Source organism: Panthera onca, chromosome A2 (assembly GCF_046562875.1).
Source record: "Panthera onca isolate mPanOnc1 chromosome A2, mPanOnc1 haplotype 2, whole genome shotgun sequence".
NCBI classification, from domain to species: domain Eukaryota; kingdom Metazoa; phylum Chordata; class Mammalia; order Carnivora; family Felidae; genus Panthera; species Panthera onca.
In genome coordinates, this window is record NC_138340.1 from 91,618,784 (window position 1) to 91,635,119 (window position 16,336).

General features: G+C 34.1%; 2 protein-coding genes across 8 annotated transcripts in view; one reads left to right on the plus strand and one right to left on the minus strand.

Annotated features, from left to right (window-relative positions):
• The window catches only part of RUNDC3B (RUN domain containing 3B), a 159,922-nt gene extending 156,449 nt beyond the window's left edge, over window positions 1-3,473 (plus strand). For all 4 annotated transcript variants that reach the window (XM_078442494.2, XM_078442496.2, XM_078442495.2 and 1 more), the window contains one exon: window positions 1,091-3,473. In XM_078442494.2, the coding sequence (XP_078298620.1) occupies window positions 1,091-1,236 (146 nt within the window). In that variant the 3' untranslated portion in view covers window positions 1,237-3,473. The remainder of the gene's footprint in view (window positions 1-1,090) is intronic.
• The window catches only part of SLC25A40 (solute carrier family 25 member 40), a 68,126-nt gene that overhangs the window by 9,368 nt on the left and 42,422 nt on the right, over window positions 1-16,336 (minus strand). Inside the window, exons 9-13 of one of the 4 annotated variants that reach the window (XR_013554002.2) lie at window positions 14,418-14,527; window positions 12,003-12,084; window positions 7,672-7,752; window positions 7,151-7,319; window positions 6,630-6,662 (exon numbers count right to left, since the gene is read on the minus strand). Coding sequence is in view for 1 of the 4 variants with exons in the window: in XM_078442498.2 (XP_078298624.2) it covers window positions 7,207-7,319; window positions 7,672-7,752; window positions 12,003-12,084; window positions 14,418-14,527 (386 nt within the window). In the remaining 3 variants the exon portion in view is untranslated. Of the gene's footprint in view, window positions 1-5,466; window positions 7,320-7,671; window positions 7,753-12,002; window positions 12,085-14,417; window positions 14,528-16,336 lie in introns of those variants that run through there. The other 3 variants (XR_013554001.2, XR_013554000.2, XM_078442498.2) reach the window with 3 other exon arrangements.

Genomic DNA, 16,336 nt, shown 5'->3' on the forward strand with positions numbered 1-16,336 from the left:
TATGCAGTTAACATAACTAGTCATATTTAGTATCTGTTCTCATTTTATTAAGCACATAGGCTCCGAGAAGATGCCTTTCCTAAGGCCATACAGCCAAAAGGGACTAGGAACGCTCTTGGGTCCCAGTACAGTTCCTACAGTCATGATTCGTTAATTATATAATTATTTAATGACCGTCTCCTGTGTGCTAGGCACTGGGACTATAATAAACAACAAATTCCATGTCCTTTCTCAGTGTAGTTTAGAAAAAGAGCCCCACAATTATCATACGTATCATAGTATATAGTGCTATGTACATAGGCCCCACATATTGTACCATATAGTACAACTACGTGGGTTAGAGTACAGAACCCTGTGGGAACACTTCACAGGGGCTGTTTGAAACAGTATATAGTATTCAGAAACACCTGCTGTCTGGTTTGGTTTATACTTGTATAACTGTGTAAGTAAGACGTAAGCTTTTTACCTACTTGGGAGACCTAATTTTCAAAGCTTAGCCTTTCAGTCTCAAACCAGCTACTTCTAGCTGGTACTTCAAACTCTGCTCTGGGAAGCACTTGTATTCCCCAGCTGTGCCAAAGATCTACCAGTCTTCCTTCATATGCCTACTGAAGTCTAGCACATACTAAAGTTCCTGATGCAAGGCAGATGCTGACAAATGTTTATATTCACTAAGTGAGTTAAGGCTGTCCCAGTTGAGCCCTCCTTCTGAACTGTACCAGTTTTGCTTCTACAGCAGCACTTTACCTGCATGTGGATTTCCTTGTATTTCTGTGGCCTGGGCACTGATACTGTTACTTTAGTTTATTTTCCTTTACCGACTGAACACGAACATATTCTGGAAAAAAGGTAAACTTTTGATTTTCATCTCAAAACAAGGCATCTCAGACTTCCATTTCTAGAACTTTTATGAGGAGCACAAATAATTCTCTGGTAATGTTTTTTTAAGGGTGACACTGAAACTATGGAAATACATAGATATCTATGTTTGCATTATTTTGTGAAGTATGTAAGTTTTAAGCTTTGTAAGATCTTTTGGTACCATTCTTCAATGACAATTAAATATTTGTAATTTTATCTTAACTTTCAGGTAAAGAAGATACTCCCTCATTACTCGGTCTCTGTGGGTCTCTAACATCAGTGGCAAGTTACAAATCACTAACAAGTCTCAAATCTAATGACTACCTTGCAAGTCCCACAACAGAGATGACAAGTCCAGGCCTAACTCCATCCTGAAAAATTTTATGTAAAAGCCAGAAGTTTTTATGTTGCAAATGTTCTATTTACATAAGTTTGACTGCTGGGGAAAACCTTTGGAATTTTATATTGTTCTGGCACATGTATGGAATTCTATTGCTTCTTTTAGAGAATTCAGTCTATTCCATGTGCCCTTCTGAGTGAAAAAAAATGATCCTGCCATTTTCATTTTAAGATTCTTACATTTGTCACTGAGGAAGTTTAAATATGAATAGGCTTAAAAAACTTTCAAATATCCTTTAAATTAATAACCCATTGTAAACGGTGATGTATATTTATTATTTAGCTGATTTTCATGTATTTAAATGCATCATCATTGCCAGGCTGAGTTGAAGGTTTTATTCTAGAGACATGTAAGTTTTTTCTTTTACTCTCTTATTCAATGATTTTTCTAAAAATGACATGTTAATTTCATTTTTTCATTAATTTCTTCCTATGTTCTGATGTTTAAATGCCTTGTTTTTAATATGAGGAGGAAATTCCCGGCTGGTTTCATAGTGGCTTATTCAGTTTTGGTATCAAAATTCCATTAACATTTTATAAATTTTGTAGGAATGTGCCTTTAGGCCATCACTAAATTTATGAGGGTCATATGGGAAGTATTTTACAGCATTTCGGTAAAGTGGATAAGTTTCTTATCTTTATTTTCCCCAAGATTTTCTTAAGAGGTTACATAAAAATATCAAGTATTCCTCAATAGTTAGAAAACATTTAAAAATGTACAGTACTTCTTGAAAAAAACTCCAAGTTGATTTAAGGATTTGAGATCTTTAAAGTAAGGATTAGTAATCACCACACTAAATAATCTGACATAATAGGGTTGTTTTGTTGTCCCTTGTGTGCAACAATGAACCATGCCATGTTAACATTAAAAATCCCTACACTTCTACTAAAGTTAGTTTTCTTTTTTGAAAAGTTATGTGCTATAAACTTTTTGCAGTTTTTGCAACCATATATTTCATCCATAAAAATCCCACCATACTGAAAAGAAAAAAAAAATGTATGAAGTATATTTTCTATAGTAAGTAATATGAGGAAATCACGATCAGTTGTGCCAAAGAAGTTTTCTATATTGTTTACATGAAGAGGACACAATACTTAATGGGGACTTTGTATGCTATTTTTGTTTATTAAGAAAACATTACATTCAAACTTAGGAGCTTGGACATAACAGGAAGAATGTTCCTCCTACAGCGATTTCTTTTATTCAGAGGAGGCAAGAAGAGCGCTGAACTTACTACATCATTCTTTGCATTAGAAATGTGTAGGAGTGTGGTGGTTCTCTGCAGTACTTAGAGCTTTATTCTCATAATTTGGAATTTAAGATAAATAATAAGAAGGCTAGTCTTATATGTAAGACACTTTAAGCAATGTTCTTTCAGGGACAGAGGAGGCCTGGAAGCTGTTAAAATAAGTTATCCTAGATGTACCAGAACATATTCAGAGCTTTATTCCTTTAGCTTAAGGCTTTAGTACTTGTAAAAATGCAAATATTCTTGAAAATTGGTACCTTTTACCTGCTCTTAATTATGTATACCTTATTATGAGTGAGGTATCCAAAGCAATTTTTAATGAGCATGGGGCTGGAAGGAAGATATAAAATGAGGACAGTGGCAACACTGGGAGAAGAGAGTAAGAAATGGCTAAGTTGGGGAACTTGAAAAATTTGAAGCTGGCTTCTTAAGCACTATTGCTGCTTTCCTAAAAAACGATCAGAATGTGTAAAATGTTTTATCATTCACAGTCCACTCTGAACTGACATTTATTATTCCTCAGTGATTTAAAACAATCATTGTTAAATTTTTTCCATACATTTTTATAATACAGAAAGGAAATTCAAGATTCCATAATTGATAATTTTCCAGATTTGTCTAATGCATTCAGTAACCTGTGCATCTTCACATGCTGCTAAATGCAGATTTAAACATGACATCTGAGGATCATGACTTTTCCTCCTTTCTTGGAGCTCTTGGTACAAAATTCATCTGCTGATGTGAATTCAGGTTTCTGTACAGCTCATTTCACACTTGTTATATACGTAATGTCTGCATGAGGAAACAATGTATGTCTCAATCTTTAATTTTAGGTGGTAGTGTTTATTGTTTACACACCCTATCCAAAATAGAATGCTGAATTATATGCTGATATTTCCATGTGTATTTTGTTGCCTTGATGTACTATACTTGTTGCATGTATATTAAACGTTTTGTACTATGCATTAGTGGTTATATTTTTTCCTTGAAGTTACTTGATTCAAGTTGTACCCTGAGCCTTGTGTTTTAGCAAATATGGTAAATGTATATTATTCAACACCTAAAATACTAATAGGACAAAAGTTTTAGAGAAATCTTTATTTTAACTCATATAAAATTAAATCCCTTTTATTAAAAAAAATAACATGATATGGTTCAGAATACACAATATCTATTGAGGTGGTACAATACCATAGTGATTTGGGCAGTTGCTAATATAATTATACATCAGCCATATTTGTTTTCTCACCTATAAAATGGAAACATCACCATCTTCTCAGAACCTATGATAGCATCAAGAGGATGTCAGCATTAAAAGATATTATGTAAACTAAGTTTTTAAGTCATCTTTATTAGACTTACATAATTGTTTTCAATTGGTTAAAAATGTGTCTCAAATTTACAACTTAAGGAAATTCTCTGTAAAAGAAGTTCCTAGTCAAATCTCCAGTTTTGATAAATACACTGAATCACCTCTGAAATGTCACAGGACTCCTTTGAACATCAGGGCTCTTAAATATCTTTTAATCTTCTGTAAGCACAGCAGCCCCTATTTCACTCTAGATTTTGTTCTTTTTAACTGATGAGGGGATATAAAATTTTATCTGTGACCTTATGGTCTCTTTCAAAAGTGTATTTTAGTCCAAACGAGTTCTTCTTATAAGTCCCCATTATTTCTCTAAAACCCAAATAAAACCAAAGTTTCACTACATAAGACAGCCTTACTACATGTGACACATTCTAGTGTTCGCTGTGCTGTGTTGTGCTAAACTATGCTACCCTATTTTCTTTTCAGTTAAAAAAAAAAAAAGCTGGTCTTGGAAAACCAACCAACCAACTCAACTCCATAATTACTAGAGCTATGCCAAAACATGCTTCTTTGGTTTCCCGTTGTCTTCTTGTTTTTCCACATTTGGGGCTCAATGCCTCCCACTTCCAGGTACGTTTAACTGGATCACCTGTCCTAATCATAGAAGTATGTCTCTGACACCCTGCCTCTCTGCTCCCAGGCTGAGTGGACAATCCCTCAGCTGTTCCATGTCTTTCTTTGCAAACCTGTCAAACAGCTCTGCCGTCTCCTTGTAGCCGGTGACAGTATCTGAAGTATTTTCTTATCTCAAGTGCTCTTTATGCTGCCTACCACATAAAAGATCTGAGTAAATGTTGAATGTTAAAATTTATTTTAAAAGTTCATTTTGGAGAAAAAATTCAAAACTGATTCAAAAAATTCAAAACTTTCCTATATCCTTGGAACTCGTACTCCAGAAAGAGGGAAGAATTTAAAAACATATGTGATACCATATGTTTTCACTCTTATGTGGATCCTGAGAAACTTAACAGAAACCCATGGGGGAGGGGAAGGAAAAAAAAAAAAAAAGAGGTTAGAGTGGGAGAGAGCCAAAGCATAAGAGACTCTTAAACACTGAGAACAAACTGAGGGTTGATGGGGGGTGGGTGGTGGGCATTGAGGAGGGCACCTTTTGGGATGAGCACTGGGTGTTGTATGGAAACCAATTTGACAATAAATTTCATATATTGAAAAAAATAAAAAATCTCAAAAAATGCATAAAAAAGTCATGTGGTTAAATATATATAGTGAATAGTCTTCCTAGAAATAAAAGAAAAATTTATTTTAATTTCATCTCTGCTTTTTTAAAAAGTCAAATGTGTATTATATGGAAGGTAGCAAGTATGTAATACATGGATTTATTAAAAAACTTACACATAAAGCAAATGTATGTGTTAGAAAACATAAATAGAAGGAAACTGCTTTCAGAAACATTACATAGAATATAATTTCTAGCCAAGCACTTTTTAGCTGCTACTATTTATTTAAATAAAACATTAATGCTTCTCTAGCTCTACCACCTAAGTACAGAAAAAGCTTCATTTCACTCTTCTTTTCATCCAGATACGGTGCATGTAGTATGTATTAGAAAAGCTTCTAAGGAATTAGATTTATTTTAATCCTGAATGATAAGAATTTTCCATATATGCAGTCATACAGTACTAGGGGTGGCGGCAGTATCCCTGTTGGTATTACATTAAGGTGAGATATCACACTGCTTCTTAAAAATTACAAATTAAAATTTTTGTTTTCTACTGATCAGTTACCAAAAAGAAGCATAACAGAACCAAGGTAAATTTAATACTGTTAAAAAATAAAATAAAATAAATTTAATACTGTTAAACATCAGTGTTCAAGATAAAACTTTCTTATATAGTATAGCATTAAAATGATTTTGTATGCAAATATTTAGCTTGAAGCACAGTCATACTTTTAAGAAATCAAAATATTTTAATGAAAATGTCAAAGTCATAAATATTTATGATTTTATAGATACTGCAATTTTAAGGTAAATCAATAGAGGGTAAAGCAAACACAAAAGACTACATACACACACGATCTGTTCTGGTGAAATAGATAAACTCTTTTCTATAATACAAAGTACATTAGTTCCTCTACAAACACTAGAGGTCTGTCACCTGAACATATTACTCTATTTTAGAACAAAAAATACTTCACATTTCCTAGCATACAAGTAGACTGCAATAAAGTGCTTTTTCTTATAGGATACAGATCCTAGGAAAATGAAACAAAAACAAAAAAAGGGTATCACTTTTGTCCTGTCTTCATAACCCTTCCCTCATTCCTGCAGTCATAAGCAACATTACTGAGGCGTTAGCCTACAGTGACTGAAAGCTATTTCTTCAAGGAAACTGCTGCCTCTTTAGTCTCTTGATCTAGCATACTAACATGAAGATGTGTAAAATCGAGGGACATTTTGGAAACATTGTGTGTCTTATACTATATTAGTAATCTCTATTGTGTTAGAAGAAGCCAGTACAAGTGACCTAGAGAACTCCACAAACAGTGATACCTGAATTACAAGATGGCTGAAACCAGAGGCCCTTCCTAAGCTGAAACATAAATTTTACTAATGTAAATGTAATGTGGTTTTCTGCTCAGCCAAGAGTCACTGTGCCAAACATTTAACACCATCAGAAAGACGACTCCTCTTTTGCAGAAACAGTGAATAATGGAGTCTTTAATCATCAAAAATATCACCTATAACATATAAAGTTATATTTTGATTCATAAAGATAAAATAGCCATACCTTTGAGTGAAGAAATCCTAACACTGGTGAAGCCTTAAAACAGCAACAGGAAGTAAAAAAAAAAAAAAAAAATCTAATGCGTTTGAATTAAAGAAAGTAATAGGTATTATTTGCTAAATGCAAATAATGTTACTTAAAGACTGCCATCTATTATATACTTTGCTGAAATACTTAAATATCTACATGCATGATTTAGGTATGTATAAAAGACTTGGGCATTTTTCTTCTAGACTCTCCACATCATTCAGAACACAATTCAAAATGTTCTGGTACATCCTACACATTCTCAATTATCAAACTCTCAGATTATTGCTTTCAGTATTTAGGAATAATTTTTCTTTTCTTTACAGGGACATTTAATGGATGTGATTTCTGGAATATCTTTTTCAGTATCTCAAAAATTAGGGTAACAATTTATTTTTAACTTAGGATTATGATTTAGAGGCAAAGCAGAAACTACTACTCATTTAAGTTATAAAATAGAAAATAAATCATTTTGAGATAATGGTGAGAGTTCTTGCCTAAGAATCTCCAACTTATTATTTGGCTTTGGTTGTTACTTCAAGCTGAAACAGCATCACTGGTATTGTCTTCCGGCATTTTGCATCTGGAAAAAAGCCTTCCCAGATTCATAGGTACTGATCATAATGGCACAAGCAGGAGCAATTTTAATTAAACGGGGAATGAGGCCTGAAAAGAGAATAGAAAAAAATCAGAACAAATTTTACCTTATGTTTAAAAAATGTAATTTATTTGATTTCATTCTGATAATGATCAAATGAAGTGATGTATCAAACACTGTGCCATCAACTGGTATCAAAGAACAAGCCAAATTACTCCCAAGCTCCTCACTTTAATTCCGTTTTACTTTTATACAGAAGTTTCATCTTATTAAATCTATTCAGATTTTTTTTAACTTAAAGATATTTAGGGAGAAGTCATAAATGTGTAATATTTTCAATAATTTCCTGCTAATTTAGGAAAAGGACAGACTGAAAAGTAATCATTTTATTCAACAATTTGGTAAAATAAGTATTTTTACCTGTAAATAATCCTGCAAACCCATTCTTAGCAACAATGTTCTTCATGATAGTCCACGTTGACATATGCAAAGGCATAGAAACTAAATGTTAAAGAAATGATACATTATAAATTACCACTTAATTATTTCTAATACATATGACATACATCAAGTATTTATGGTCTTTGGGAATGTGGGGTGTATAATTTCATTATACTAAGAAAAGATCTATTTACCCAAAACTTAACCAAAGTCTTATATTTAATAGTTGGATTCATTAAAAAGAAAAACTAGAAAAATGTTGAAGGTTAAAGGTGTATAGTGTATAATATAGTGTATATAGTGTATAATTTGTCACTGAGGTTCAAACATAAAGCTATAAATGAGCTATTCATGCACAAAGTTTACTTACCTTTATTTTACACAATGATTCTAAGCAGCTGGCTTAACCCAAAGACTACTAGACACAGTAAGTAAAACAAGAGGCTGCTATGAAGCAGACACACTACTATGCAAACACTGTGATAGCTGCACACGGAAGTTGTCAAGGTCTTGGTTTGACACCAGTTGGATGAGGGGCAAACACTCCTCTATTATCCTCATTAGCTGCTGGGAGCTGCCATTAGACTCCACAATCATCAATGTGAACATGGAAAAGTGAGTCATTAAGAAAGATTCTTTCTTTCTTATATATATTATATATATAGTATATATATTCTTATATATATATATATATATTATATATATAATATATATATTCTTATATATATTAATATATAGTATTAAGCATGGCCAGGGGAAAAAGGGAAAGGGTGGAGAAAGAGAGCTTTCAGAAATGGCTTTTTAGAATTTTGCCACTTAATGGAATGGGGGCTCATTATCTCAAATCTCATTTATATAAATATCAGATTCTCTATGAAGATAAATGAGGCCTTGTTATTTAAGAAGCTGTATGATCAATATAAATAGTATAAATATAATAATTATAGCAACCCAACAAAAGGACATTTTTTAAACCAAGAACAAAGTGTTTATGAATGAAATTTAACTTTCTAAAGAAAGTCAATGACAAAAACTTTATACTATGAGTCGGCAACTTCTGCATATTTGAATTATTCCATTTAAATTTTTGGAAACAACTGGTGTAAGAAAGGAAACCAAATAGTCAGGTATTGGCTGATCTTGTAGAATTCAAGCCCCAAACCGGTCCCTGTTTAAAGACTACAGTGCAATAAATGCAGACGAGAACAGACAGAGTTATTAACTGAAGATTAAGTCTCAGTAGAGCTCCAAAGCGATCTCCACAATATTTCCTGCCTAAGTTCCAACACTGAAGAGCTATTCCTACAGGAATATTGTAAGGAAACACCGTTGGTTACTATGTATTTCAAGCATAGACAACAATAAAATACTCATTTACTGACCATCCACATTTTTCAAATCCTAACATCTGTATCTTTTAGATACAATTGAAGTCCTCAATATATTCCTTCTCAATACTATTGCTCTCCTTAGATGTAACCACTCTCTCCCCTTTTTCCTTTATCTTTCTCATGCATGTGTTTAAACCTTTACTACATATGAACATATCCATAAATACATACTCTTGCTTTTTATGCTCTTAAACTTTACATAAATGCTATATGACATTGTACATTTGTAATGTGCTTTTAGGATTATCTATGTTGACAAGCATAGCTATATTTTATTCATTTTCATTGCTGTATGGTATTGCATTATATGAATGATCACAATTTACCCATTTCTTTGCTAGGGGCTATTTCAGTGCTTTCTAACTTTTGGGGATTATAATTCTTTCAGTGAGTATCTCTGTACATGTGCAGACATTTCCCTAGGGCACATATCTTAGGTGGAACTTCTTGTTCAGAGAGCCTTCTTGGCATTGCCAGATTATTTTCCAAACTCATACTCTCACCTGCCCAGCATTCGCGTTACCATTGCTCCGTATCCTCCCCAACAACCCAATGGGGATCTGAGCCAGGTTTATGAAGTGGAAACCTGAGATTAAATTTTTTTAAGTTTATTTATTGAGAGAACGAGTGAGCAAGCGTGGAGGAGGGGCAGAGAAGGAGAGAGAGAGAATCCCAAGCAGGCTCCATACTGCAGCACAAAGCCTGAGGTGGGGCTTGAACTCATGAACCTTGAGATCATGACCTGAGCTGAAATCAAGAGTCAGGTGCTTAACCCCACCCAGGTGCCTGAAACCTGAGATTAAAATTTTTTAGTTAAATATAAATGATGGACTCATGATAGGACTACATAAATGATAGGACTACATCCTAAAATGCTTCTTTTCCATTAGATTATGAGCTGTTGGACACTGCCTCATTTGTCTGTATATACCAGAGTGGAGGAACCACTACAAATGGAGCATTTGGTAGGGATAAATAGTATATAAAAATGAAAAAAATATGGGCTATTTATCACTCAAATCAGAAGTGTAGTTTTCAGTAGAAGTAAATATAACTGGTTCATAGCTGAAGCAGAGGAACAGGTAAAAGTGACCACAGATAATCATGTAAAATTAAGACCCAAGGCTTATTCTAGATTTCTCCTTTGGGGGTTACTGGAAAAACATAAGGAAAAAAACAGCTATCATCGGTAAGAGCTGAATCTAGTGAAAGAAGATGCCTCCCTGATGCCAGTCTCAACGAGGATGTATAATCATCATCTAGGGAACATTTTCAAAATACACAAGCTAGGGCCCCAGATTAGAACTATTAAATGAGAGTCCACTGGGGGTGGTGGCCAGCTTCAGATGTAGTAAAAGAGCACCCCAGCTGACTCCAAAGAGTATTTACCCAGAGAAGTGACTCTCAAACCTTAGTGAGCCTCAGAATCTACCTGTAGAGATTCCCATCTTCTCCCTGTCACCATGTCTGTGCCCTCATGGCCATAGTCATGAATCACAATAAAGAAATATTCCCACTATAGTAAATACTTAATGCAATAGAGGAAACAGGAATTATGATTAGTTGGAAAGAAGAATGAAACAATAATTTCAAACGACCAAGGGAGAACAGATAGGGCATAGGCAGCTAAAAGGCTCCCACCTAAAACAGGGAACTGGAAGAACCCTGATAATCAACTTTGATTACTTCTCGGGTTTTAGTTAGCTCTTATTATTAGTGGGAACTAGGACTATGGAAAGTCAAGGACAAAGTTGTCATCAGATTCAGTTTCAGTGTTCGGTAAGCAATGTTTTTTTCAACATATTATAATACCTATTTTACTTTGTATGCAAAATCTTCTGGTGGGTCAAAACTATTTACATTATTGTAAGAGACTTATCAGTCAGAAGGTTTACATGACATAATTTTGTAATGGGTAATTTCCAGTGGGTTTGCCACATTTTCCATAGATAATAATAATGACAGATCTGGTGGAAGCAACTAAGTACACTTTTGTTCTAGAAGAAATTACAGGTTATATAAAGAAGGAAAAATTGGATAATATGAAGAAAAAAACCTATCCAAAGAAGCTAAAAAATAAGCAGAAAAAAAAAAAAGAAATATGTTTACTAATGAAACAAACAAGAGACGATGGGTTCCTAGTAATTTCCTACCCTTCACCCTAATTTGTCTAGATTTATTTGAAAGAATAATTATAGGGGCGCCTGGGTGGCTCAGCTGGTTAAGAGTCTGACTCTTGATTTCAGTTCTGGCCATGATCTCATGGTTCATGAGATGGAGCCCCCCCACACACAGTCTGTGAGAGCAAGTCCTGTGTCAGGCTCTGCTAACGTGGAGCCTGCTTGGGATCCTCTCTCCCTCTCTGCCCCTTCCCTGCTCCCGTTCTTCCTCTCTCTTTCAAACTCTTAAAAAAAAAAAAATAGTTATATAGTATGCAATCTTTTTTTTTTTTTTTATTTTTTTTTAACGTTTATTTACTTTTGAGACAGAGAGAAACAGAGCATGAATGGGGAAGGGGCAGAGAGAGAGGGAGACACAGAATCTGAAACAGCTCCAGGCTCTGAGCCATCAGCCCAGAGCCCGATGCAGGGCTCAAACTCACGGACCATGAGATCGTGACCTGAGCTGAAGTCGGACACCCAACCGACTGAGCCACCCAGGCGCCCCTAGTATGTAATCTTCTATATAGCAGGTATGAACTTAATTGATGGCAGGCAAAAGAGATTTTTAAATTTCTTAAATTTTGGAGGGGATTGAGAGTATTTTTTCTGGGCATTTCATTCTAACAGTATATTATAGTTTCAGTTAAGGCAGCAAAGGAAAAAATCTTGTTTCTTTATTTTTCTTCTACCTGGAAAGAAAAACAAAAACAAAAACAATCATGGCATCCTGAAAATGTTTTAAATTAATAAAACTTACTTTTATGACATTCATCTATCCAAAGTTGTGTCTGCTTTTGTGTTTTTACCACATCAAATGGCAAAGTTGCAATAGCTGCAATCTGTCAAAAAGTAAAATTGATTAAATTTACCTTTAAATTTTTTCTAAATGTTTTTACATTATTCTAAATAGGAAATTACTTCAGGATAATAATGGAAATCATAACTAAACTGAAACTTAAAATGAAACCATTATCTATTCAAAGAGAAGTTGTTATTAAGGAAAAAATAACGTGTCCTATATATTTCTCCCCAAATTCAGATGTAAATAGTCTCAAAAAAGCTCTGCTACTTTCCTGAGGTCACACAACTACTAGTGATAGAGTCAGAATTAGAACCAGACAGACCACTGACTCCAAAACCAGTATTCACAAATTTCCGATGCTCCTGTAGGTCCTACTATTCCTTTACTACACATGAAGGTGTAGAGGGAGAGAGAATCCCAATATAATATTTTAAAACAAATTCTCGGGGCGCCTGGGTGGCTCAGTTGTTCAAGGGTCCGACTTCGACTCAGGTCACGATCTCACGGTCTGTGAGTTCGAGCCCCGCGTCGGGCTCTGGGCTGATGGCTCGGAGCCTGGAGCCTGCTTCTGATTCTGTGTCTCCCTCTCTCTCTACCCCTCCCCCGTTCATGCTCTGTCTCTCTCTGTCTCAAAAATAAATAAACGTTAAAAATTAAAAAAAATAAAAAAATAAAACCGAAATTCTCAATTATTTAGTAAGCATTTAAAAATTCCAATATTTTTAAATTGATTAAAAAAAAATTTACATGAACAACACTTTATGTTTATGGGTTTCAACATATTTATCAAATATAGCTACAGTAGTTCACAAATCACACTTTTAAAAACATCTAAAAGTGAATCAATGATTATTTTCAAAATGACCTAATTAAGTTTTTTTTTTAAGAGTAAATTCCCTTAAGAATGTGTCATAATAATTGACATAATAGCCATGCAAAGTAAAAATGTTTTTCTTCCCAACTCACATTTGACAATAGGCTCCCAAAATGTTCCCCAAAATCAATTACATTGTATTTCACCCTAACGATGTTGTTTTAAGTTTCTGAACCAACATCAGTTTCAAAGATCTCAGGTAAGTGAAAATCAATTATTATTTCTCCCTCACTATAATCTAGCATGTAGCAGCCAAAGGTAGCAACAATGTTATATAAGCCTTTGACACTTTCTAAAATGATGTGGCTTAGGCTGTTCTGTTTCCTGACAGAAAGTCTGAACATAACACTCATGTACTTTTTCTGTTACAGAAACAAATTTTTGTTTGAAAAGAGTCAAAGGGCAGCATTATAGGGCATCTAAAAGTAGGGAATTTTCCTTCATATTTTTGGAAAGCTGGTATAAAATCCTGGAGCCATGATCCAACTTTTTAAAAAAAGATATTAAGCATTTATTTTTATGTACAAAGTTGACTTTGTGATTCATCTGTTATAAATTTCAATATATAATAGTACTTGTTTTTCTTCATTCATGCTGGATTAAGATATAATGAAAATACAATTAAGTTACATTTAATCACCTCACAAATAAGAAGAATAATGAAAATACCTTGCTGGTTTTTAACTACTTAAATTACTCAAAAAGTCAACGGGCGTATAACTTACAGAGTTAAATCTGACAGAGCCCAGACCTGGAAACGCTCAAATCTAAGTTTTGAACTCAATCACAGTGGCTTCCTTAGCTCCAAGTTTTCTGGTACAATTATTCCAGTATTTTTCTGCAGGTCTCCATCCCTTCACTATGCTCCTTCAATCTTGTTTTCATTTGGTTCCAATAGGTCAGCATCTCATTCTAGGTCATTACAAATTCATTTTGTGTAAGACCACTACACAACTTTACCTTATGTGGAAGAGTTAGAAAAAGTGAACTCTCTACTACCTAAAAAAGGTCATCAGAGATTCTTTCCTTCTGACTGTAATTTCTGTTAAAATTCCTTTAAGGAATGCTTACCAAAATGTTCCCAAAGAAATAGGAATTAGCGCAGACGATGAAATTACTTCTATTCAATCTGATTATACATATGAAATGACACTCCATGAAAAATTACCTAACCAGATCTACTGGCATTTAATTTAAAGAACAAATGGGCAAATATTTGGTAAATAATAAAGCACTATTATCATAACTGTAATGATCTAAGAAATCCAAATTTTTTTCAGAAAAATGTATTTGTAATATAATAAAACCATGGACACAAAGTACATTTTAAGACATTTAATGACTAATAATTTATTTCCTCAAAAGGGGATAGTCAATACTTAAAGCCGTGCAGCCCAAAAGTGGTATCTCAACAGATAGGAAATGCTTTATAATTTGTTATAATAAGACAGCTACCGTTATTCTGGAAAATTAACAACAAAAGAATATAAACTTACAGAACCAGACAATGCCCCTGAAGTAAAGTGGATCATAAACGTTGGTTTATATAAACCAGATTTCTCACACAGCCACTTCTTTAAAACTTCATAGTTATACCAGTACAGTGCTATAAAAACAGAGAATGAAATGAACATAGAATTTAAAAGTAAAATGTGAACTTTATTTATAAATGTATATATTAAAGGAAAAGAGTAATTCTAACCTTGACACACCCTACTTCCTGCTTGGACACATACTAGATGAGACTGAAAAAGAAGGGGGCAGGGGGGAAGGGAAGAACCAAATTCTCAGAAATGTTCTAGCAGTCTTATAAACAAAAAGAACCCCTATGCAATAGTAAAGTAGGACTTTAATTCCAAAGCCTGACAAGGTCAGTAGGAGAAAACAAAATTACAGTTCAATCTCATTCATTAACAAAGGTATAAAGATTCTTAAAAAAATAAAAAATAAAAAATAAAAAAAAAGCAACTGAAGCCAGAAGTATTTTATAAAAGATCATACACTATGATGAAAGTGGGTTTTCATAAGAGGAATGCAAAGGTAGTAAATATAGCAAATAAATGCCAAACACTGCATTAAAATGCCCATGCAATAATCTAAAATTGATGGAAAAGCATTTCATAAAATTCAACACATTTTCATTTAAAGCAAAGCAATTTCTTGAAAACCTGGGATAAAAGAGAATTTCTTTAAATAGAAAAAGGATATGCATCAAAAACAATAGCAAAAGTAATTAATGGTGAAACAACCGAAGTATTTCCTTTAGAATGAGAAAAAATGATAGGGATGTGACATTATCATTGCTATTTATTATTCAAAACTGTTCTACAGAGCATAGTAAGATAGAAAAAAAAGCTCTAATGATTAAAAATGAACAAAGTAGTTATAATTTATATATTAATGTCTATATAGAAAATCCAAAAGACAAAATTATTAATAGAAATTTAAAAGTAGCTGAATATTAAACACAATCTAACAGACAAAAATTAATTATAACAATGCCCCAGCCTAAGATTTGGAATTTTTATTTTAACAGAGCTTTTAAAATAGCTACCAAGAGGAGTTAAGATGGTAGAACAGGAAGGACCCCATGCTTGCCTCATTCCTTAAACTCAACTAGATAAATACTAAATCAATCTGAACAGCCAGGAAATTGACCTGAGGACTGAGAACACAAACTGCACGTCTAGAGGGAGAAAAGAGGCCACATCATGGAGGGGAGGAGATGGAGAGATGTGATTTGGGGGAGAAAGAACCTGGTTCTGTGGACAGGTGGGGGCCCTGATCAGGGAGAGAGGGAACAGAGATAGGGAAGGAGGGAAGGAGGGAAAGAAAAATACTGGATTACAAATGTAGACATAGGAAACTCAATAACACCATAAAACATAGTAACATTCATCTCATAGAAGTCCCAGAAGAAGAGAGGGAAAAGGAGGCAGAAGGTTTATTTGCGCAAATTACAGATGAAAACTTTCCTAATCTGGGGAAGGAGACAGACATCCACATCCAGGAAGCACAGAGACAGACCTCCCATCAAAATCAATCAAAGCAGGCCAACACTGAGACATGCTCTAGTAAAATTTGCAAAATACAGAGTTATGGTAAGAATCCTGAAAGCAACAAGGGAAATGAAAACTGTAACTTACAAGGAAAGACAAGGTTCACAGCAAATCTCTTCACAGAAACTTGGCAAGCCTGAAGGGGTGGCATAATATATTTATTCAACGTGCTGAATGGGAAAAATATGCAGCCAAGAATACCCTATCCAGCAAGGCTGTCATTCAGAACAGAAGGAGAGATAAAGAGTTTCCCAGAGGGGTGCCTGGGTGGCTCAGTCAGTTAAGCTACCCAACTTTGGCTCAGGTCATGATCTTTTGGTTCGTGAGTTCAAGCCCCACATCAGGCTCTGTGCTGA